The 22,784-nt window shown below is 48.0% G+C and overlaps 1 protein-coding gene across 1 annotated transcript; it reads left to right on the top strand.

Moving 5' to 3' along the window:
• The first annotated feature begins 8,081 nt into the window (after positions 1-8,081).
• ISX (intestine specific homeobox) lies at positions 8,082-21,763 on the top strand. The gene is given in 5 exon segments (XM_052640597.1): positions 8,082-8,274; positions 17,695-17,846; positions 20,048-20,164; positions 21,472-21,660; positions 21,662-21,763. Coding segments are annotated over 5 exon segments (753 nt in total).
• Positions 21,764-22,784: the final 1,021 nt, after the last annotated feature.

Consider the following 22,784-nt stretch of genomic DNA (forward strand, 5'->3'; position numbering starts at 1 on the left):
CTAGAGGAAGTTAGTGCTAACTTGTGAGCAGCCCTATGAACAAGCCTGCATAGTGAGGAACCAAGGCCTCCAGCCAACACCCGTGTGGATGAACCCTCTCAGAAGCAGGTCCTCCGGCCATAGTCCAACCTTCAGATAATTGCAGCCAAAGCAATGCCTTGACTACAACCTCGTGAAAGACTCTGCATTGGAACCACCCAGTTAAGCCACTCCCAGATTTCTGGCCCTCAGAAACCATGTGACATCATAAATATTAAGTCGTGGGTAATTTATCACACAGCAACATATAGCTAATACACATTCATGTTATTACTATTAAGCAGCACTAATCTCAAGCTGGCTTCCCTGGTGGCTTCAGTGGTAAAGTATCCCCCTGCCAGTACAGGAAACATGGGTTCAATTCCCGAGTCAGGAAGATCCCTTGGAGAAGAATATGACAACCCACTCCAGTATTCTTGCCTGGGAAATCCCAAGGACAGAGGAATTTGTGCTCATAGCCTGGCAGGTGACAATCCATAGGGTCACAAAGAACAACTAAACAGCAACAATGATCTCAAGTTAACAACAACAACAAAAAGAATCCTCTAGAGCAGAGTCTCCTAAACCTGGCTGCATGTTAAAAATCACTTGAAAAACTTCTTAAATAGTTGATGCCCAGCTCCCCCACCCCAGGCAGTTGAATCAGAGTCTCTTGGGGTAAAGCACCAGCATGGGTATTTTATAAAAGTTACCCAGGTGATGTAAAGGTTCAGCGAAGGTTGAGATCGCTGCTCTAAGGAACGCTTCTCCAATGTCATGGTGCTTACTTCCATGTATCATCTGGGGTCTGGCTACCTTGGATGTGTATCAGAATCCATGTGGGGGCTGTTAGAAAAGCTAAGTCTCTGGCCCCAGCCCAAGCAGACCAAATCAGAATCTGCATTTTAATAGGACCCCCCTGGGAATGTGGAGGCACACTGAGCTCTGAGAGGTGCTGATTTGGGGGCATCAATTCAAAACTAGTCCTCTGAGCTCACAGTCCAGTTTCCTGCTAAGGGTAACCCAAATCCCCAAATCTGTTCTCCCATAAGCACACTGCAGTCCATGGGGTTGCAAAGAGTCAGACACGGAGCGAATGAGCAAGAACGATGCATGATCTCCCTCGCCAAGGGATTCTGACATAACTAGTGGGGGTGGGGCTGAGCCAGGGAGGGTTTTGTGAAAGTTCCCCTCAGGGGATTCTAAGCTGCAGCATGGGTGGTGAGACGGACCTCAATCTGTCTTTTCCCTGAGACTCTCATCTCACCGCAATAGTGGGACTCAAGAGTTTAAAGATGTCTGTTTCCAAACAACATAAACCCTACGAGCCAACTGCCCCATCTAGGATTTATTTGAAGAAATAACCATTTCTGCCAGTCTTATGGAGGGAAAATTCATGACATGAGATTTGCCCAGTGCTAAAGTGTATGTCTCATGCTGAGGACCAGTCATCATCCCCTGAATCACATCCTTGAGAACAAAGTCCCAGCAAGATGCACCATTACTGTATTGCTGTTGTTTAGTTATTAAGTCACATCTGACTCTTTGCAACCCAGTGGACTATAAAGCCCACCAGGCTCTTGTGTCCATGGGATTCTCCAGACAAGAATACTGGAATGGGTTACCATTTCCTTCTTCAAGGGATCTTCCTGACCCAAGGATCGAACCTGTGTCTCCTGCATTGGCAGGCAGATTCTTTACCACTGAGCCACCTAGGAAGCCCTCACCACCACCACATAGCAAGATTTAAGCTTTATTATAACTCCCTTAAGCTTCCAATCAATGCAAAGAAATAGAGGAAAACAACAGAATGGGAAAGACTGGAGATCTCCTCAAGAAAATTAGAGATACCAAGGGAAGATTTCATGCAAAAATGGGCTCAATAAAGGACAGAAATGGTATGGACCTAACAAAATCAGAAGCTATTAAGAAGAGGTGGCAAGAATACACAGAAGAACTGTACAAAAAAGATCTTCACGACCAAGATAATCACGATGGTGTGATCACGCACCTAGAGCCAGACATCCTGGAATGTGAAGTCAAGTGGGCCTTAGAAAGCAACACTTCGCACAAAGCTAGTGGAGGTGATGGAATTCCAGTGAAGCTATTTCAAATCCTGAAAGATGATGCTGTGAAAGTGTTGCACTCAATATGCCAGCAAATTTGGAAAACTCAGCAGTGGCCACAGGACTGGAAAAGGTCAGTTTTCATTCCAGTCCCAAAGAAAAGCAATGCCAAAGAATGCTCAAACTACTGCACAATTGCACTCACCTCACACACTAGTAAAGTAATGCTCAAAATTCTCCAAGCCAGGCTTCAGCAATACGCAAACCATGAATTTCCAGATGTTCAAGCTGGTTTTAAAACAGGCAGAGGAACCAGAGATCAAATTGCCAACATCTGCTGGATCATGGAAAAAGCAAGAGAGTTCCAGGAAAACATCTATTTCTACTTTATTGACTATGCCAAAGCCTTTGACTGTGTGGATCACAATAAACTGTGGAAAATTCTGAAAGAGATGGGAATACCAGACCACCTGACCTGCCTCTTGAGAAACCTATATGCAGGTCAGGAAGCAACAGTTAGAACTGGACATGGAACAACAGACTGGCTCCAAATAGGAAAAGGAATATGTCAAGGCTGTATACTGTCACCCTGCTTATTTCACGTCTATGCAAAGTACATCATGAGAAATGCTGGGCTGGAAGAAGCACAAGCTAGAATCAAGATTACTGGGTGAAATATCAATAACCTCAGATATGCAGATGACACCACCCTAATGGCAGAAAGTGAAGAGGAACTGAAAAGCCTCTTGATGAAAGTGAAAGAAGAGAGTGAAAAAGTTGGCTTAAAACTCAACATTCAGAAAACAATGATCATGGCATCTGGTCCCATCACTTCATGGGAAATAGATGGAGAAACAGTGGAAACAGTGTCAGACTTTATTTGGGGGGGCTCCAAAATGACTGAAGATGGTGATTGCAGCCATGAAATTAAAAGACGCTTACTCCTTGGAAGAAAAGTTATGACCAACCTAGCTAGCATATTCAAAAGCAGAGACATTACTTTGCCAACAAAGGTCCGTCTAGTCAAGGCTATGGTTTTTCCAGTGGTCATGTATGGATGTGAGAGTTGCACTATAAAGAAAGCTGAGCACCGAAGAACTGATGCTTTTGAACTGTGGTGTTGGAGAAGACTCTTGAGAATCCTTTGGACAGCAAGGAGATCCAACCAGTCCATCCTAAAGAAGATCAGTCCTGGGTGTTCATTGGAGGGACTGATGTTGAAGCTGAAACTCCAATTCTTTGGCCACCTGATGCAAAGAGCTGACTCCTTAGAAAAGACCCTGATGCTGGGAAAGATTGAGGGCAGGAGGAGAAAGGGACAACAGAGGATGAGATGGTTGGATGACATCACTGATTCAATGGACACAGGTTTGGGTTAACTCCAGGAATTGGTGATGGACAGGGAGGCCTGGCGTGCTGTGGCTCCTGAGGTTAAATGACTGAGTGACTGAACTGAACTGAACTGATGGAAAAACCTGTACCCTGAAAACTATAATATGTAATAGAAGGTCATTAAAGGAGATCTTTCTTATTATTTTTATTCTATATTCAGGTATAGTGGATTTACATGCAGCCTGTAACTCATCTCCATATTATTCAAGTCCCTGATGAACGCTTCACTTCACCTTGTGGCTGGGTTCATCAACTGTCACTCACAGTACCACCCACAACCCTGCATCACCTGTGGCATAAAATTCTAACTTGAAAAATACTAAAGTACCCTCCCTCCCTGCTCTCCAGCTCATCATTCTGTCTTATTTTCTTTATAATGCTGTCACAAGTAGAAATTACATTGGCCGTATATTTGTTTTTACTGTTTATTATCTATTTCCAATGTAAGCTCTGTAAGATGGGGGCTGGGGGGGTGGGGTGCTTGCTTATTTTGATCACGACTATCTTTCCAGTCCTGCAATCACAGTCTGGCACATCTTCATGGGTACTTTAAGAATACTTTTTTTAATTGAGGTATAGTTGGTATGGCTTCCCTGATGGCTCAGGCGGTAAAGAATCTTCCTATGATGCAGGAGACTCAGGTTCGATTCCTGAGTTGCGAAGATCCCCTGGAGAAGGGAATGGTTACTCACTCCAGTATTCTTGCCTGGAGAATTCCCTGGACAGAGGAGCCTGTCAGGCCATAGTCGATAGGGTCGCAAAGAGTCAGACACAACTGAGTGACTAACGCTCTCTCATAGATAGTGGATATACAAGATTATATAGTTTTCAGGTATCCGACATAGTGATTTGCAAATTTTTAAAGTCCTATTTCATTTATCATTATTATTAAATATGACAATGTTCCCTGTGTTGTACAACATATCCTTGTAGCTTTTTAGTTTATACATAGTAGTTTGTATCTCTTAATCCCTTCCCACTATGTGTCCCCTCCATCCTTCCCTCTCCCCACTGGTAACTACTAGTTTGTTCTCTATACCTGCGAGCCTGTTTCTTTTTTGTTATCGTCACTAGTTTTATTTTTTAGATTCCACATATAAGTGGTATCACACAGTATTTGTCTTCGTCTGATTTATTTCACATCACATAATACCCTCCAAGTCCAGCCATGTTGTTGAAAAAGGCAAATGGCTGACTTGTTCTTCCTAAACGGCTTTTCATAAAATAAAATGGACTAGTAACATGCTGCCAAGTGTCCCTCCTTGCTTGTGTGATGCAGGGTAGATTATGAGCGAACCTGTGTGATGACTCCCCTTCTCTCCTTCCTCCTTGGCAAAGCCTTCTTTGATTCAAACAGCTGTACCGACTTACTCCTCTGAATTCCTCCAACACTGACCACTGAGCGTTTTCCACCTTGTGTCCCTGGCCATCTCCTCCACTCCCAACACACTCCCTACCCTAGAGTGAGGGTCCCTCTTGTCAGGTCCGTGGCTCATTCATCTGCATCCCACCCCTCTATGGGTGGCAGGTAGTAGATGCTCAAGCAACATCTGTGGGCTGAACACAGATGTGACTGCCTGGACTATGGCTCACCACGAAGGCCATGGTTTGGAAGCTTCACACTCCACACCATGAGCGCTGCTTTATTACCATGCCAGGGAATGGAGCAGGGCGATGCTCACCCCAGAGAGAGAAAATATAAGGAGCTCAGTGCAGTGCTGAAAAGGCCAGGTGTGACTCAGGAAAACTCCCCCTCTGAGACATGGTGCTTCATCTGCACAATGAGAGGCTTGGGTCTGGTGGGCTCTGGGGATTATGGCAAAGAGAGCAGAGCGTGGACTCACCTGGGCGTGACCCCTGCTTCTTCTGCAGGATTAACTGTGCAGCCTTATATCTGCACTCACCTCTCTGGGCGCCTCTCCTCAGCTATAAAATGGCATGAGTGACCCTAAATGATAGAGCTGTCAGGTAGATTAAATCAGGTGATGCATGCACAGCCCCTGGCTCAATGGCCTCCCCTCATACCTGCTCCTTCTTGGGAACCCAGAGTCCATGTCCTCACCCCTTGTTGTTTTTTGGTTTTTGGGTTTTTTTGTCTGTGTTACACAGCATGTGGAATCTTAGTTCCCTGAGCAGAGATTGAATCCACGCCCCCTGCAGTCCAAGTGTGGGATCTTAACCGCTGGACTACCAGGGAAGTCCCCCCTGTGTTCACTCTTGACTGGCCACCACAAGTGTCCATCACACCCTCTCAGCCCCAAGCAGAAGGAAATCCACACTCCCAAGGCAATAACTCTTTTGAACGGGGCAGGTGCTGACGTCTGTGGGCCTCTGGCCTCCTGACCATAAAGCAGGCATTTCCCTGTGCACCAGCCCAGCTGGATGACTTCCCTTCTGGCCCAGAGAACTCCACCTCCCAGAATCTGGGCAAGGCCATGTGACTCATTCCTGCCACATAGTACAAGCAGAAGTTACTGAGCCACTTCCACTGCTGACTCATTAAAATTTCCTCCTCTGCTCTCTCCTCTTCCTTGGAAAACGTGAAGCCCTTGATTGATTGGAGGTTGGTTGCATCACAGTCTGGAAGAACCTTGAGTCGCCAGAGGGATATCCAACTACATTGACTGTGACATGAGTAAGCAACTGAAGCTCCCAAGATTTGAGGGTTTGCTGGGCTCCCCAGGTGGTGCTAGAGGTGAGGAACCTGCCTGCCAATGCAGGAGACATAAGAAAGGCAGGTTCGATCCCTATGTTGGGAAGATCCCCTGGAAAAGGGCATGGCAACCCTCTCCAGGATTCTTGCCTGGAGAATCCCATGGACAGAGGAGGCTGGCGGGCTGCAGTGCCTGGATCTCAAAGAGTCGGACAGGGCTGAAGCACGCATGCTTTGACACGGCAGAGGCAGGCTCCCCTGGCTAGACCAGACCATCCGACCCTTCCCAGGGGCACAGCTCCTCACACAGGACAGGTGATCTTTCCTCTGACTCACCCTCCTCAGGGAGGAAGGTGCAAGCTTCCCCTTCCCCCTCCTTCCACAAGATGGCCTGGGTTCTCATGCCCCATTCAGGTCCGCAGACTCCCCCAGGTATCTATCACCCTCATGAGAACGCACGTTGTGGCCAGCCTGGCAGTCTGGAGCTCCCCCAAATCCCGCTTAGATGAGACCATGACTTCTACCACACCCTCTTGGTCTGGACCTCTGTTTCCCCACACACCCCAGAAGGACCTCAGAAGATGGCCCTCAAGTCCAGGAAAGCACATCTGAAATGGACTGCCCGCAGCCAATACCCAGCAGCCCGCACCCTGGCCCAGCCTCCAGCCCACATATGACCCATAAATTCTCTCAGCTGAGCAAACACATTTTATGGGGCCTGAGGACGCTTCCTGGCCTCACTGTTCCCACCTTCCCGTGTCCTGCTCTGGCCTGGCCAGCTCCCCAACACCACACCTCTCTGGGACCCCCAAGCCCCATCCTTGAGTTTCCCTCCCCTCCTACCCCTCTTCCCCAACTCCCGCCACAAGGAGGGTGGAAAGTTTCTTCTCTTATCAGCCGTTTTACTGCCCCCTCCTCCCTGGTTACACAGTAATTGGGAACAGAACTCCTGGCAAGAACGGGTTGATCCTATCAGTTTGCAGTCGACAGTTTACTAGACAGAGGGAACGGGTCCCCTCAGCGAGGACCCAGGAGGCAGGTAAGAGGTGTGCAAACAAGAAGGGGACAGAAAGGACCCCCAAAGAAAGGAAAAGGAGCTGGGAAGGAGCCTACCAAGAGGCTTGTGCAGTGAAGTCGGGGAGAGAGCAGAAGAAAGTGTTGGCTGGACCAGAGACACCAGGGGAGGTTCAGACACCAGCTTTCAGCCCAGCCCCGGCACAGAGAGCCAGCCTGGCAATGACCCTGCGACCCTCTTTGGAAGCCTCCACCTGCAGGTGCTCTGGGAGGAAGGCCTGTTCTGGAATCTGAGAGCAGCAGAAGCCGGAGGAACCTAGGAGGATTTCTGGGAGCACCCCTCAAGCTGCAGTGTGGCCCAGGGCTGGATTGGCCACCTGGGGCTCGCCGGTGGCACTCCAGCCTCCCAGAGGTCTGACCGGAGCCAGCAGGAAAGAGCCGCACGACAGAGAAAGCGTAAAGGTGGACACTTTGCCTCCAGATCTCCTCTGGGGGCAGCCTCCCTCTTCCAGCTCTTTTGCCCTGTTCCCCACAGGCCATGACTTCAGGGTCTCTAGCCTAGGCTGGGGACTGCGAAAGTGATCACCCCGGAGAAGACCCGTCACAGTAGGACTGAATTCAGTTTAGCAATGGCGATTCCCTTGATGTTGAGTCAACGAGGGCTCTAAGCCCATGGGCACAGGTACAGCCCCTTCCAGCTTTCCTGACGGGACCTGCATCCTTGATCCCAAGGTGTTTTGAGGTGACCCACAGAAGTCCCCATGGAGACATAACCGTGCTGGATAATCCAACGTGAGAATCTCTGTTCACCTCTGCTCACCCTCTTGATTCCAGGAGTTTCAGGAAAGCAAGGACCCCTCCCTCCACGGGTATTGGCCCCTCTGCCCCTCACAGCTGCCCACGGAGGGTACCAAGGCAGGCTCTGATCTCCACAGGGAATGGAGAGGAAGAGTTCGGGGTGCTATGAGGCCCCAAAGAAGCGGGGCCTGTCCTTCTCCATTGAGGATATCTTAAAGAGGCCAGCTGAGAGGAGCGATGTGGTCAGGCCGGAAGGGACAAGTGGACAGGGAACCAGGCAGGCAACAGCTGCAGATTTTGGGCCGGAGAGACCCCCACAGGACCAGCTCAAAGGTAAGTGTCTTCTTGCCAATTCTTACCCACTCCTGGGTCTGCAAGCCCCAGCTGGGCTCAGGCAGAGAAAAAGCTGCTCTGTATCAACAGAAGAGAAGACTCCAAAATTCAGAGAGATGTCAGGTACTGGGCCAATAGCCTTAAATACCTTTCTACCTAGCCCAGAAATGGAGCTGTTCTAATTTAGTCACCAAGGCCCAGTTCACTGCAGGATGCGGGGATCTGGGGCTTGTTCCTGTAACCAGGCCGCAGCTGAGAATGCCGGTGACCATTTATTTACTCTGTCGTCGGCACCATCCTGGAGGCTGTGCATGTCTCTAACTTCAGCAGAAAAGTATAATTATCATAAACTCAACTGATGAAAAACTCATCTGTGAGAGAGAAGAGGCAGGTGGTGCCCCAGGTCACACAGCCGCAGGGCAGAGGACCGAGACCCAGCCGCCCGAACACCAGCTTAGGCCGTCACGTTCTTTCCCTTCGTAAGCAGAGTTCGGCCTGCACGGCCTCTAGTGGCTGAAGCTCTGCCCCAAATCTGCCCACCCTGATCACACCCTAGGCCAGTGCCCTCCCCAGGATTTACCCCCAAATAACAATGACCAGATCCCGGGCCCCTCCTTGAGGGCTAGCTTGAGGAGGGGGCGGAGGAGGGAACATACATGTTCCTAGGATTCAGGCAATCGCAGTCAGTCTTAGCTCTCCCCCGGCCTGCCGAGCCACACGGCCAAGCCCGATTCCATTCTGGCCTCAGCTTCATCTTCAGTGAGACAGCTGAGTGAGGGAGAAAATGAAGCTGGTGATGTCTTGGGGGTCCACTGGAGTCTGACCGGCGATGAGCCTGGAGTGTCCGCAAGAGTGTCCTGGTCCTCTCTCCTGTCTAATGCTTTAATCCAAGGAAAGGCTTCCCCAGCAGCTCAGTGGTAAAGAATCCTCCTGCCGATGCAGGAGATGCTGGTTTGATCCCTGGGTCAGGGAGATCCCCTGTAGAAGGAAATGGCAACCCACTCCAATATTCTTGCCTGTGAAATCTCATGGGCAGAGGAGCCTGGTGGACTACAGTCCATGGGGTCACAAAGAGTCAGACGTGACTGAATGACTAAACAACAGCAGTCCAAGGGAAAGAAACTCAGGGAAGCCATGATGCCTTCTCCTCCCAAACACGGAGCCCCACTTCCTCCCCCAGGTAGAGTCTCCTAAGAGGGGGTTGGTGCTCACTGGTGGTGAGCCAAGGGAAAGAGCCTGCGGTGGGTGGGGGGTCATGTGTCCCCAGAGAGCTAGTGGGTTTCCTAGTAGCTGACTCTATCAATAGGAAAGGGTCCCAGCTTAATTGTCAGAAGTTCATTAATATCTTCCAGTGAACTGAATGAGCAATGAGCGTTCACAGGAACCATTCTGCTGAGGGTCTGACCTGAGTGTCTCTTGCTTCAGCTACGTAAAATCTATGTCCGTCCTCTCTGTTGCAGAGGAAGAGAGAGAGAGATCTTATTTCCCTTCCCAGAGCAGTTTCCCTTCCCCTAGCCCAACGCTGGCTGTTGACGAAAAGGAGGCCAGTCATGCTAAACCTCCGCTGAAGCGGCTGGTATGTTCCAGGTCAGCTAGACCCAGAGGAGACATGAGTAAGTGCTTGGGAAAATGGCAGTCATAAGATTGGACTGGGCTCTCATGCAATGTGATAGCCATTGTTTCCATCCATTTGTCACAGTTGTGAGCCCCACCTTAGAGCTGATGAAACCAAGAGAAGATAAATCACCGGCAAAAACCACACGAGTAGGTCACAATAGAATTGAACCCCGGTTGCCTGAGATCATCCGCTCTAGATTATTTCTGAATGTGGCTAAAATCCATCCATCTCCCTGCTAGGCTGGAATTCGGCATTTCTACTTTTTTGGCCACACCACACAGCGTTAAGGATCCTACTTCCCCAACCAGGGGTCAAACCCATGCCCTGTGCAGTGGAAGCGCAGAGTCCTAACCGTTGGACAGCCAGGGAAGTCTCAGGAATTCAGTGTTTCTAAAGAGACTCATGAGGGTCCCCCGGAGATTTTCAAAATGACTTTGAAGGTGAGGAAGACAAAGATTATTTATGTCAATAGTCCTGTAATGATTTCTACACTAACCTTCTATTTATGATGCATGATACCAGTTACCCATTCATGGTCATGATACGAGGTTTTCTTTTAATATATATGCATTTATTTAGGGCCTCCCAGGTGGTGCTAGTGGTAAAGAACCTGCCTGCCAATACAGGAGATATGAGAGACGTGAGCTTGATCCCTGGGTAGGGAAGATCCCTGAAGAAGAAAATGGCAACCCCCTCCAGTATTCTTACCTGGAGAATCCCTTGGTCAGAGGAGCCTGGCAGGCTACAGTCCATGGGGTCACAAAAGAGCCGGACATGACCGAGCGACTGCACAACAACTGTCATAGCTAAAAAGCAGACAAGGTGTAAATGAATGGGTATGTTTATGTTCCAATAAAATTTTATTTACTGTTACAGGCAGAATGCCAGGTCTGGCCCCAGGCTGTAGTTCATCAACCCCTATCTAAAGCTAATGGCGTGATGTTCAACGTCCTTTACAGTCCAGCTCTGTGGGTCCCCAGATTCATCCCCCATCATGGCCTGCCTGCCCCTCACCCTCCAGGCACATGGAGCATCTCTCTAACTTTCAGTCTTTCAAGCCTTTTTATGTCTCCAAACTTTGCCCTTTAAAACCCTCATGGGGAGGAAGGTGGGAGGAGGGGTTCAGGATGGGGAACACATGTACACCCCTGGTGGATTCCTGTCAATGCATGGCAAAACCAATACAATATTGTAAAGTAATTAGCCTCCAGTTAAAATAAATTTAAAAAAAAAAAAAAACCTCGCTCCTCTTTCCTCTTCTTCATCCTCCTTTTCCTCTTCCTTCCCTCATCCTCTCCCTCTATATGAGCTTCCTTTAGCGGCTGTGCCAATTACCACAAACTGAATGGCCTAAAACCACAGAAACTCATCATCTTAGAGTTTCAGAACCAGAAGTCCAAAGCCAAGGTGTTGGTAGGGTTAATTCTTCCCAGAGCCCCAAGGGAAAGCCTGCTCAGTGCCTCTGTCCCAGCTCCCTGTGGCCGGCAACAATCCACGACAGTGACGTGCCTGTAGACACACCATCCCACACTCTGACTCCATCGTCACTTGGCCTTGACCTCGGGCTCTATGTGGAATCCCCCTCTCCTTTATCCCACAAGGACGCATGTCATTGGACATAGAATCTACCCTAAATCCAGCAGAGTCACATCTCAAGATCCTTGGCCTAATCGCACCTGCAAAGACCTTATCTCCATATAAGGTCACCTTCACAGGTACCAGGGGTTAGAACTGAGACGTTTCTTCTTGAGAGGAAGACAATTCAACCCACTTCATCTTTCCTCACTTCTTCGTCCCCCTCATTTTCCTCATTCCCCCTCCTTCCTCGTCCCCTTCCCCTTTCTTCTCTCTTTCCCCCTTCCCTCCTTCCTCATCCTCTCCTCCCCACCCGCGCTGCCTAGGACTAAAGACAGTGGACCTTCTGCTCTGCTCTGGGCCCTGGGAGAGGGGGCCCTGACTCAGGGCTCGGGCCATCTTCTTCTTGCTGTTCCTCTTCTTCTCTCACACTGTTTCATGCTCAGATGATGCCTTTTTATGAGTCTTCATAGATGATTTTTGGTCTCCATATGTAGAACTCTCACAGTTTCCTTTTTCAGTTTTTAAATCCCTACTGTGTTCCTACAGAGTGTTTACTTCCCCAGATATGCCTTGTAGCAGGGCTTTCCTGGTGGCTCAGATGGTAAAGAACCCACCTGCAATGCGGGAGACCTGGGTTCGATCCCAACCCCTGGAGGGGGGCATGGCAACCCACTCCAGTGTTCTTGCCTGGAGAATCCCCATGGACAGAGGAGCCTGGCAGGCTACAGTCCATGGGGTCCCAAAGACCATAGGATCGTGGACACGACTGAGTGATTACACACATATGCCTTGTAACGTAGTAGTTGGTCATCAGTTTTTTGGCTACAAGTGGCTCTTCTCCCTGTTACAAGACCAAGGACTTTGGCTACCTCTAATCTGGGCACTCTGCAGGTTTGCATTTAGGTTGGCCTTCTGTGTGTATTTTCACAGAGATAAGAGTTAGCTGACTTCCTCCTCCTCAGTCCTTGGCAGGAAGGACAACTAAACATGAACTCTCTCATTGAACAGAAACAAGTTCTGTGGCTCTTTCCAGGTCACATCAGGGAATCTCCCCCAGTGTTACTAGCTGGTGTCAGGTCTGGTCCCCTGCTTTGTCACAAGTATAAAATGGAAAGGAACAAGGGCAGGCTCCCTTTGCGGCCCTCCAGCAGGCTGAGAACACCTTCTAGACAGGACAGGTGGCTTGCAGAGAGGCACCTCCCAGGGCAGAACATGCCAGCCTCTTCTCCTCAGAGTGGTCCTGGACCTCCACAATTGCCTGTGCCCGCAGCATGCAAGGCACGCTCCTTGGCTCGGCACTCAAGGCTTTTCACTCTCCCCTTTAACAGCGTCATCTGCTTTCTCCCCAGTCCTCCCCTCCATGGGTGTGGGAGCCTGGATCTTCTTCCGACCGCTGCTTTAGGATGACAAGGACAAGGCTCATTTCAGGAGTCTTAGCCCAGCTGCAAAGCCCCTGGGGCCTCTAGCTGAGTGGCCAAGGCCGATTAGCAGACCGCAGAGAAGGAGCAATCAGGGAAGGGAGCCAAGCACAGAGAAACATCAGTTTATAATTAGGTGGCCTAATCACCTGTGTAAATTGTGTATTTCTTATGATCAATGTGCTAAACGGCTCAGGTTTAATTAAGTTCTGCTGACTTGGTCTCTTTGAAGACCCAGTGAAGTGTGATCACAGCTCAAGCAATTAATAACCTGCGAGGAGCAACTTGAGAGAGGTGGCAGTTCCCTGCCTCCTGCATCCCCCCTCTTCCCACCCTCCCCTGAGTGTCTTTGGATGGGGTTCCACACCCCCATTGTCCTCTCTGAGCCAGGGCCGGAAACTCCCAGCTCGTTTCCACAATTAAGAATCATCCTGTGTGATGGGCATTCCATCCATGAACTGGGTGTTCCACCTTCCTGTTTAATGAGGTTCCTTCTGGTTCCAAAATACTACGTTTGTTCAGTGTCCTGTGTTCCGCCTTCTTCTGTGTTCCATAATTCGTTTATGCTGTTCTTCCTGCCCTCACCAGCTTCCTCTCTCTTATCACCTACTATGGTCTATAACCCAAGCATCAGGCTTGCTGGACCCCCTCCTTCCTTTCCTAAAGCAGCTCTAGCATTCGATGGGAAAACTGAAGTGTCAACCTTCACCATTCCTGAGCCAACCACTCAGCTTCTGCTCTTCCCTGTCCCCGCTTCCCTGTGGACCACAAGCAGGTCACTCTGCTCTGAGTCACTGCCTGGAGCTCTAGGGCAACATCCTCTCCACTGGTCATCCTTCTCCCCAGGCACCAGCAAGGAGATGGGTGTGGGCCAGCCTTCCCTTTCTCTTACTTTTCCTGCAATTCCAGTTTTCCCAACACCATCAAATTCGGCTCTATGACCGATGGATACCCATTTTCCTAGAGATATGTGGCAATTAGAGGAAAGTGCAACACAAGGAGACACTTAAAGTGAGGCCCAGAATATTACTTTTTCCAGAACCCAATGGGAAAACCTATAAGGGAGCCCTATCCAATAGAACTTTCTCTGATGATGGAAATGCTTTCTATCTATGCTCTCCAATATGGTGGCCACTAGCCACATGTGGTTATGACCTATAACTAGTGTGGCTAAAGAACTATATTTTTTATTTGGTTTGATTTGATTTAAATAGCCATAGGCAGATAGTGGTTACCAATGGCAACCCACTCCAGTATTCTTGCCTGGAAAATCCCATGGACGGAAGAGCCTGGTGGGCTGCCGTCTACGGGGTTGCACAGAGTCAGACATGACTGAAGTGACTTCGCAGCAGCAGCAGCAACTTCAAATAACATCCCAAGAAGGGTTGTATGGAGATAATCAGTGTTGACTACTGACACCCCAAGAACCCATGCTCAGTCTTGGGAGAAGGGCTTTGGCCCTTGAGTCCTTCAGGCTGGTCCACCTGGGGCTCAGCCTCCATCTAGCCAACTATGTATATTTTAGACAACCCTCTTTCTTTACAGGAGAAGTCACTACATCTGTTGGACACACACATATACACCCTGTCACCATGACTGAGAGATCATCATCTCTCAAGAATAATATAATAATATCCTGAGAGTGTTTAGTTCAAAGTCAATGAGAATAAATATTTTTTCAACTGACTCATAACTGACTGGCAGCCCCTCTCTGCAAAGTCAACAATCACATTATTTTGCCGAGGAGGGCTCAGATCCTTTTCTTATAACCTTATCTCCAGGTTATGTCCTTCTGCTCCTCGGGGAAATAAGGGGAAGCTGTATTTGTCTTATTAGCTCCTTCCCTAGTTACACAAATGGAAACTTGAGATAATTATTTTATTAAGGAGTCTATACTTAGTCATGGACACTTGTTTGCCTAAGTTTCCTTCTGGGGAAAAGGCAAGAAATGGCTTAATTTTGCTAATTTCTTAATAACTTTTTTAAATATGTATTTATTTAGCATCCTGACTTCTTAGTTGCAGCATGTGGGATCTAGTTCCCTGACCAGGGGCCGAGCTCGGCCCCCTGTGTTGGGAGCACAGAGTCTTAGTCACTGGAACACTAAGGAAGGCCCTTTTTTGTTGTTATAATTTACAATCTGTTTCTTATCCTCTGTTCTCCATGTTGCTTACTTTCCTGTGTTCCAGCTCTACACCTTACCTTTTTGGTTCGGTATCCTCTATTCCAAAGTTCTATATTCTTAGAAGAATCCCAGATCCATGTTATCCTGAACATCTGTTTGCCCATCCAACCTGAAATCTTCCATTCTGTGAATTTTTTGGCAATTTTCTATAAAACTGCACTGTGTCATTACAATTATCTAAAACAGTGACCTGGTGAATGAATGAATGAGATACTGTCAGCACAGTTTGTTCATTTTCGTACTCCTGCAGACAGGCCCTCTGTGCCTAGCACAAAAGACATTCAGTAAGGCCTTGGCAATGGATTCATACCTTCCATTTCTGTCCACACCAATTCTGGTTGGGTTTGGCTCTACCCCTTAAATGCACCACCAGCTCTAAACATAGAATCTCTCTCTCTCTCTCTCTCTCTCTTTTTTTATTAAAAAGTACAGTGGACTTGAGGAGGGAAAGGGAGATAGAAGAGGTGAGAGATCAGATCATATCAGCTGGTTCACAATCCAACAACTTCCTCTAAGGGGTAATTATGCTTGAAGTCTCACTGTCCACAACCCCCAAGAAGCTTCCAAGAGTCAGGAAAATGAGTAAAATTACTTTGAGGGAATAAAAAAAAATGGACTAATAACAATGAGGGGTAGTTGGGAGGGGTGAGATGAGTGGCTGGACCTAGAGTCTGTCATAGAGAATGAAGTAAGTCAGAAAGAGAAAAACAAATTTCATGTATTAAAGTGTGTGTGTGTGTGTGTGTGTGTGTGTGTGTGGGATCTAGAAAAATGGCACAGATGAACCTATTTGCAGGGCAGGAATAGGGACACAGATGTAGGGAACGAACAAATGAGCACAGTGGGGTGGGGAGAGTGGGCTGAATTGGGAGAATAGTACTAACATAAGTACACTGGTGGTTTAGTCTCTAAGTTGTGTCCAACTCTTGTGATCCCATAGACTGTAGCCCCCCAGGCTCCTCTGTCCTTTGCAGGCAAGAATACTGGACTGGTTTGCTATTTCCTACCCCAGACACAAGCGCACCACCAAGTATAGAACAGATAGCTTGTAGAAACCTGCAGTATAGCACCGGGAGCTCAGCTCACTGAGCTGTGATGACCTAGAGGGGTGAGATGGTAGAAGTTTAAGAGGGAGGGGGAAATATGTATACATATAGCTGTTTCTCCAATAATTTGGCCACTTGATGTGAAGAGCTGACTCACTGGAAAAGACCCTGATGCTGGGAAAGAATGAAGGCAAAAGGAGAGGGGGGTGGCAGAGAATGGGATGGTTAGATAGCATCACCAACTCAATGGGCATGAATCTGAGCAAACTCCTGGAGATAGTTGAGGACAGGGAAACCTCATGTGCTGCAGTCCACGCAGGCCCAATGAGTCATACACATCATAGCAACTGAACAACAACATAGCTAATTCACTTTGTTGTACAACAGAAACTAACTTAACATTGTAAAGCAATTATACTCCAATAAAAAACAGATAAAATAAAATCAGAGATTTAAAAGAAGGGCAGACTACAGAAGGCACTTGTCAATTCTTAGAAATGCAGGAGTCACTCAGCCAGAAGTGTTATCCTCAGCATAAATCTCTCCTTCATCCATCTACCTTTTGCCCAGCCAGCTGGGCCCCCAGGCAAGGCTGAGGCCAGGTCTTTCAAGCCTCCACCTGAAGAGAAAGAGAACTGCAGAGTGCCAGGGTGGATTTGGCCTTTGTGATTTGATCATTCAAACCCTCTCCTCTCCTCCATTCTACAGATCGGGAGACTGAGGCCCAGAGAGTAAATAAAATATGGCCCAAGCAAGGACCAGGGTCCTGGGGCCTCAACTCATGCTCAGTGCCCCTTTCACCACCTCCTTGCTTCCTGGGATGGGATGCTTCTCAGTCCTATTTCCCCATACCCCCTCAATCCAGTGACCTCTGCCACCCACATCATGTGCGTGTTAGTATTCTTGCGCCTGAGGGAGAAGGGCCTTAAGTAGCAAGTGAAAGACCACCATGACTGGTTGAGAGAGAGACTGTGGAAGAAAAAGGAAAAAGTTTTTTTTCTCCTTTTGCACTAGGTCCCACCTATAATGTAGCATCCCTGAGTGGGCCTGAGACTGGACAGGTGGCTGGGAACAGCCCCCATTGTCAGGGGCTGACTGCTGAGGTTTTTCTGTTAAGGGCTAGGTGGTGATTATTTTAGATTTTGCAGTCTCTGTTTCAGCAACACAACTCTGCCATTATAGCACAAAAACAGCCATAGACAATACATAAACCTATGTGTCAGGCTGTGTGTCAATAAAACTTTATTTCTAAAAACAGACAGTGGGCCAGATGTGACCCCCAGGCTGTGGTTTGCCATTCCTTGTTACAGATAAGGGAAATTTGCTTGAAGGCATCTGAGCAGCCGAAAGGACAATCAAAGAAGTTTCTAGAAGGTCATCTTGGCCACACTGTCCAGAATGGATAGAGGGAGTCAACCTAGGGGGAGGGTTTCTAGGAGAGAGAACATTGTAAAAGTCCAAGCCTAAGAAGCCAGAGGCCAAGTAGTGGCAACACTGGTTTAATGGGTACAAGGCAGCACAAAAGCTTCACTGAGACGAAGGTCACTAACCTAGCTTGGACCCTCCTCCCTCCAGAGGGGAAGAAGGGTAAGCGGAGAATCCGAACCACCTTCACCACAGAGCAGCTGCAGGAGCTGGAAAAGATCTTCCACTTCACTCACTATCCTGACGTCCACGTCCGCAACCAGCTGGCAGCCAGGATCAACCTACCAGAAGCTCGTGTGCAGGTACAACCATCCCCAGCCTCAACCACCTTCATCAATGCCCTTGGAGGCATTGGTGAGACCCCAGGCATCCTGCACTCTCTGGGACTGCCCCATCTGAAATTTTCCATTGGCTTTATCCCATGAATACAGTTATTCTGTCCAAATATCATTTTCCAGGAAATGAAGTCACCATAGTTATAAGATAGATGCTTTCTCTCCTTGGAGAATAGACATGGAAGGGGTCTTATGATGATGGCCATTGGCATCTGCTTCCACTCCCTTCTTCTCCCCCACTTGACTGTAGTTCCAAAGCATTATTCACCACGCAGCCTCAAAATAGGTCTTGACAATCTAGACTAGGGCTCAACAGACTTCTTCTGTAAGGGACAAGGTGCTAATTATGCCAGGCTTTACGAGGCCATGTGGTCACGGTCATAATTATTCAATTCTGCACTTATAGCACAAAAATAGCTATAGTTTACAACATATAAACAAATGAGCATGTTCCAACAAACTTTACTGATGAGCACTAAAATTTGAATTTTGTGTCATTTTCATGTCACCAAATTTAGAGTCTTTTTCCCAACCACTTAAAAATGTGTAAACCATACGTAGCACAAGGGCTATACAAAAACAGGTTAACTCTGCCAACCTCTGACTTGGAACACATGGGTATCACTTTGGCAGCAGAACAGAGAAGTGGCAAAGACCCTCTATGGTCAGAGACCTGATCTGTAATCTGTCATTTCTTCCCCCAACCTGAGTGTCTAGGCTTCCTCTGTGGTTAGATATACAGTAGCCCCTCACCAACTCTATGTCCAACTCTCTTTGCACATCCCCAGTTCTGCAAGTATTGCTCTAGCAAATCCAAAACCAATTGTTACATATTTTAACTCTCTCTAAAACAGTTTTCTAAATCACTCTTCATTTTTTTAACAAATGTGATGGGGGAACTATACTCAACATCTTTTTTTATAACTTAATTTTTAATGAATAAAAAAATAATCTTTGAAGAACAGAAAAATACAATTTTTATTGTATATTGGAGTATATTTGATTTACAATGTTGTGTTAGTTTCAGGTGTACAACAAAGTAATTTAGTTACACATTACATAGATTTATTCTTTTTCAGATTCTTATCCCATATAAGGTTATTACAGAGTACTGAGCAGAGTTCCCTGTGATATACAGTAGGTCTTTGCTATCTATTTTATATACAGTAGTGTGTATATGTTAATCCCAATCTCCTAATTTATCCCTTCTCCTCTCCACCTTTCAACATCTTGTAATAAGCTATAATGGAAGAGAATGTTAAAAAGGAATACATATATTTGTATGTATACATACAACTGAATCACTTTGCTGTACATCTGAAACTAACACAACATTGTAAATCAATTATATTTCAATACTTTCTTGAAATATACCATGGACTTATTAAATTCAAAATCTGCACCAGGGTCCACATCAATATTCCACCCTTCATATCACCCAAGCCTACTTTTCATCTGGTCAAGGCCCACCCCTGTCTGGACTTCTCTTTTACTTCCCATTTGAAATCAGTCACCAACTAGGTGGGTAGCATCTACGTTAGTGTAAAGCCCAGAATTCAGCAGCTGTCTCAGCAGAATGACCAAGGGCAAATGGCCATGTGTCGCAGACAGTCAGGGCGCCCATGAATACAGGCAACCCTCAATAGTCAACCTATGGATACCAGAGGGCCCACTGGGGTTGCAAGCGGGTGGCCCACCAGCAGGCAAGAGCCCACGGATGGGTTTTCTCTGATCTGCATGGTTTTTAAATCTCAGAGCTTTCACAGAAAAATCAAGATTTCTGCCTTAGAAGTTAGATGAAGCTGCAGCGCGGGCCTGACATTTCCACATGGTGGCTATTGGCTGAGGCTGAGACGCTGCCCCCTTCAGCCTCTGTTCACCCACCCCCACCCCCACCCCCGCCCCGTGAACCACTCCCAGTTACGGGGCACCCTGCTGGTTCACGCTCCCTCCTATGAGCCCCCCAGCCCCTGTAGGCATGGAAGGTTGTGACCTCGGATCCCCTCTCCCAAGGCAGATCAGATCCAAAGAAATCGTGGCTGCCGCTGACCTTTCCAAACTGTAAAGGGACGGTCCCTGGAAGATGCCGTCATCACGTATTTTAAGGAGAGGAACTGGATGGAGAAAAGCCCTTTGCTTATCTCCATTCTCTCTCGCCTTCATCTCAGATCTGGTTCCAGAATCAGCGAGCCAAATGGCGGAAGCAGGAGAAGACAAACAGCCTTGGGGCTTCGCAACTGCCAAGGGAGGCCGGCTTGGCCCCGCCCACAAACCCGGACGTGGCCGTGAGTGGCTGAGGCACCCGGGGGCGGGGCTGGGGGCGAGGTCACTGTCTGGGACCATCTCATCCAGATTGGAACACCTCTTGGGCTCTGTTCACTGTTCAGTTTAGTTCAGTTCAGTTCAGTCAGTAGAGTCCAACAGTAGAGTCCAGCTCTTTGCGACCCCATGGACTGCGGTACGCCAGGCTTCCCAGTCCATCACGAACTCCGGAGCTCACTCAAACTCCCCTGTAAACACTGACAGTTCTTTTAGAAAGAGCGTGGGAACGGATGCCTGGGAAACCTGCTGGAAGTCTCTGCCTCTGTCCCTGTGTCCTCATCCACTGAATGACCATCACAGTCCTCTCCCTCTTCCAGAGACTGACTTGTATTACTTGTGTAAAACGTCCCAGTCTATGGAGCAGAGTCACAGAGTAAAGGGCGTTGTGTGGGAATGGAGCCCATTGGCTCCTGAGTCAGGCTGCCAAGATTCGAATTGCAGCTCTGACCTAAGCAGTATGTGACCTGGAAAAGTCACTGTGCCCCTCAGAGGACAGTCATAGATTTGATGAGCATGAAATGACCAAGTTTTGAAGAATGTCTGCCACCCAGGAAGTGGTCACTAAAATTAAACCGTTCATCGAGTCAACAGATTTGGAGTGTGTACCAGATGCTAGTACTGGATTCAGATCCAGTCCTGAATATTCATTGGAAGGATTGATGTTGAAGTTGAAACTCCAATATTTTGGCCACCTGATGTGAGGAACTGACTCATTTGAAAAGACCCTGATGTGGGGAAAGATTGAAGGTGGGAGGAGAAGGGGACAACAGAGGATGAGGTGGTTGGATGGCATCACCAACTCAATGGACATAAGTTTGAGTACACTCTGGGGGTTGGTGATGGACAGGGAGGCCTAGTGCGCTGCAGTCCATGGGGTCACAAAGAATCGGACACGATTGAACGACTGAACTAAACTGAACCAGATGCTAAACAGAGGCGAGGCAGCAGTGCACAAAATAGACAGTCCCGTGGTTAACAATTTGTACAAACCCACAATGACTTTATGAGGCAGGATTTTTAATTTATCCATTTTTGCTGATGCAGAAACTGGACTCTGAGAAGCAAAGTGACTTTTCCGAGACAAACAGTTGCTGTAAATGCTGGAATGAGGACCAGATTTCCTGGCCCCCTTGGGCAAGCACTTCTTCCCAGGTTGGTCTTCCTATCCACCCCGAGCTGCCAGAGAGTCACCGGGAAATGTTGGGAAGTGGAGGGACAGTGTGGAGTAAAACTCAAGGCTGACCTCTCTCCTGGCCTTTCCTTCTGACAGGGCCCCATGCTGCCACTCCCTGCACAGCCCAGGCTGCTTCCTCTCACCAGGTGCTGTCCACCAGCTCAAGGTCAACTGACCTCTGCCTGGCTCCCCACCCAGATCGCCCTCCTCCCATGCCACCCATGGGAGACACAGCCTCTGCCAGGCCCTCTCATCATCCAGCATACCTGCATCCCTACACTCTGCTTTGTTCCCACCTCCGCACCCCAGAGGAGGCATCATCTGTACCACCTCCATAACAGAGACTGGACATCCTCTTCTGAGTGGAGCCTCTCTCCTCTCCAGGTGAAAACAGGTGGCGGGAAAGTAACCAGGTCTCTGGGGGAATCAATCTCATGATTCAGAGATGACCCACAGTTCAGGAAGCCACCCTGAGCGTGTCCTTTGGCAGGTTGCTTCAGATTCAGCAGCCAGGTGACCAGTAAAGGAAGCTCTCCTCTCTCTTGACCAATGTGGCCCTCCTGCTTCAGACAACAGACGTTATGTGAGGTCTCAGGATAAGCGCTGGAAGGAGGAGGTTGACCACTTGCACCTGTGCTTCCTCTATGTGGTTGTGTGACCTCCAGTCAGTCGCTCGCCCCTCTGGACTTCATCTGTAGCACAGGCAGTTGCACAAGATGACTCCTGAGCACCCTTCTGGCCCTCTCCTTGGTGAGGTGAACCATGATAAGAACAGAAGCACAGAGAAGGCCAAGGAGAGGTTGTTTGTTCATTCACTCATAAGACACTTATTAAGCACCTACTGAGTGCTTCATAAATGGAACTGGATATTGGCATGAACAACTGAGGCTCTACCCACTGGAGCTCAGTCCAGGATGACCAAAAGGGTAATGCTGACCTTCCCCTGCAGGCAGAACATTCGCTCAATGAACTTGCAAGAAGCCCATGGCTAACACATTCTGTTTGGCATTGATATGAATGTTCTAAAGAGGAATAGAAATATAGAAACATTTCTTTAAAACTTTAAACAGAATTTAGTGTCTTTGGTTATTCTGCTGGGCTGTGGAGGGATGTTGTCATTTCTGGTTTGGATGAAGGGAAAGATAGTAAGCTCTTGTCACAGTTCATCTTCCCAGGACCTTGCAAGGGACCCATTTAGAAAGCCAGCCTCACTCTATGCTGAAAAGCCTAAGAAAGAGGGAGAGAAGGAAAAAGAGAAATTGATTTTTTTTTTTAATATAAGGAATTGACTTTCACAGTTATGGAAGCTGAAAAGTCCCATGAGCAGCAGTTGTCCAACTGAAAATGGAGACCCAGGAGAAAAGAGGATATCAGCTTCAGTGTGAGACTGAAGGCAGAAGCTCCACATT

The sequence above is a fragment of the Budorcas taxicolor genome, chromosome 5 (genome assembly GCF_023091745.1).
Source record: "Budorcas taxicolor isolate Tak-1 chromosome 5, Takin1.1, whole genome shotgun sequence".
In the NCBI taxonomy this organism is placed as follows: Eukaryota; Metazoa; Chordata; class Mammalia; order Artiodactyla; family Bovidae; genus Budorcas; species Budorcas taxicolor.